This window comes from Pyxicephalus adspersus, chromosome 5 (genome assembly GCF_032062135.1).
Source record: "Pyxicephalus adspersus chromosome 5, UCB_Pads_2.0, whole genome shotgun sequence".
Lineage (NCBI taxonomy): Eukaryota > Metazoa > Chordata > Amphibia > Anura > Pyxicephalidae > Pyxicephalus > Pyxicephalus adspersus.
The window spans coordinates 456,627-457,919 of NC_092862.1; the positions used below are offsets into that span (position 1 = coordinate 456,627).

Below are 1,293 nucleotides of genomic sequence, written 5' to 3' on the forward strand. Positions count from 1 at the left end.
AGGGTCCAGCATGCCGGGGGGGGGGGGCGGATGCGGGGTGTAATTTAAGTTTAGAAGGAAGACCAGGCCAGCTCAGGTTCACTTTATTTACAGGCTGCCAGTGCTGACATAACAATGCTAATTGCCTGGCTGATTCAGGAACTTTTATACCTTTTAAATCATGGATCCATTCCAAGTATGAGACCCAGAGTGTTAAAGTCCAACTCCGGGCTTGAAAATGTCAGCAGCTCTGACACCTTTCACACGCAGTACCTCTTCTTCTCCACAAGATGTCCCCGCACCTCACAGGGACGAATCAGCTGCTATAGTAAAATATGTGAAATAAAGAAATAATTATAAAATGTAATATATATAGAAGATAAAACTCCCGGGCTCCAACACATGAACACACACAAAGGACACATATATAAATTGGTCCTCCGCCCACATTCAGAGCATTTCGCTATTTACCCCCCCACATGGCAGACGTGCTGATTCTCTGTCTCCTCAGTTACAGATGGGCCGAGGTGGTCACTCTTCCGTTGAAGATGCCAAGGCAACCATGGAGTTATATCGCGTTGTGGAAGCCGAGTATGAGAAGCAGCTGGCTTCAGGCCAAGCCACGTTATGAACTTTCCTGGAATTATCAAAGTTTTATATTCATGGGAACAAATCAATTATCGCTTCTTATCAATTCACTGAATAAAATCGTGACAAGGGCTCTCAGGGATTTCTTTCTATTTTATTCTTAGGTAAAAATAATTCCTGTGCACCTGTTGTAGATTCCCCAGCAATCTGGCACTGGAACCAGCATGCGGCCAGTGAAGTGTTAGGACACCAGGCATGCATAATATTACCTTAGGTACTGCAGGTAAATGCCAGGGACTTCAGCATGGCGGCATTGTTCAGGATGGACTAATTCTGCGATCTTTTCTTAGCTGTGAACTCACAAATGCTCCGCTTAGCCCCTGCTGTTGGCTGTAAGTCTCCTGAATGTACAGGGTGAGTTCAGTTTCCTGGCACTCCACCTGTCAGCGCACCTTTAGGTTGACTCCGCCCCTTTAACCCCCCCAGGACCACCTATCCAAGTTACAAATCCCTCATTGCTTTCCTGTTCTTTTGCTGTCCTTGCTCCAGGCCCGGCACTATCCATCCCCTGTACATCTGATGATGGTGGAATAGGCGGCTAGGCAGTACCGGGGTTTTGGGGTTCTAGTGCTATGGTGCTGACGCCTTCTCCCCTTTCCATGATGACTTTGTCTGCTCTGAGTTTTTTGGAGATAAGGGCAGAGATACCATTAATTATTATGACAT

The 1,293-nt window shown here is 46.5% G+C and overlaps 1 protein-coding gene across 1 annotated transcript in view; it reads left to right on the forward strand.

Annotated features, from left to right (window-relative positions):
* The window catches only part of ISG20L2 (interferon stimulated exonuclease gene 20 like 2), a gene marked incomplete in the record, with an annotated part of 5,577 nt that extends 4,877 nt beyond the window's left edge, over window positions 1–700 (forward strand). The window contains 1 exon segment of the mRNA XM_072410520.1: window positions 494–700. Coding sequence (XP_072266621.1) covers window positions 494–610 — 117 coding nt within the window.
* Window positions 701–1,293: the final 593 nt, after the last annotated feature.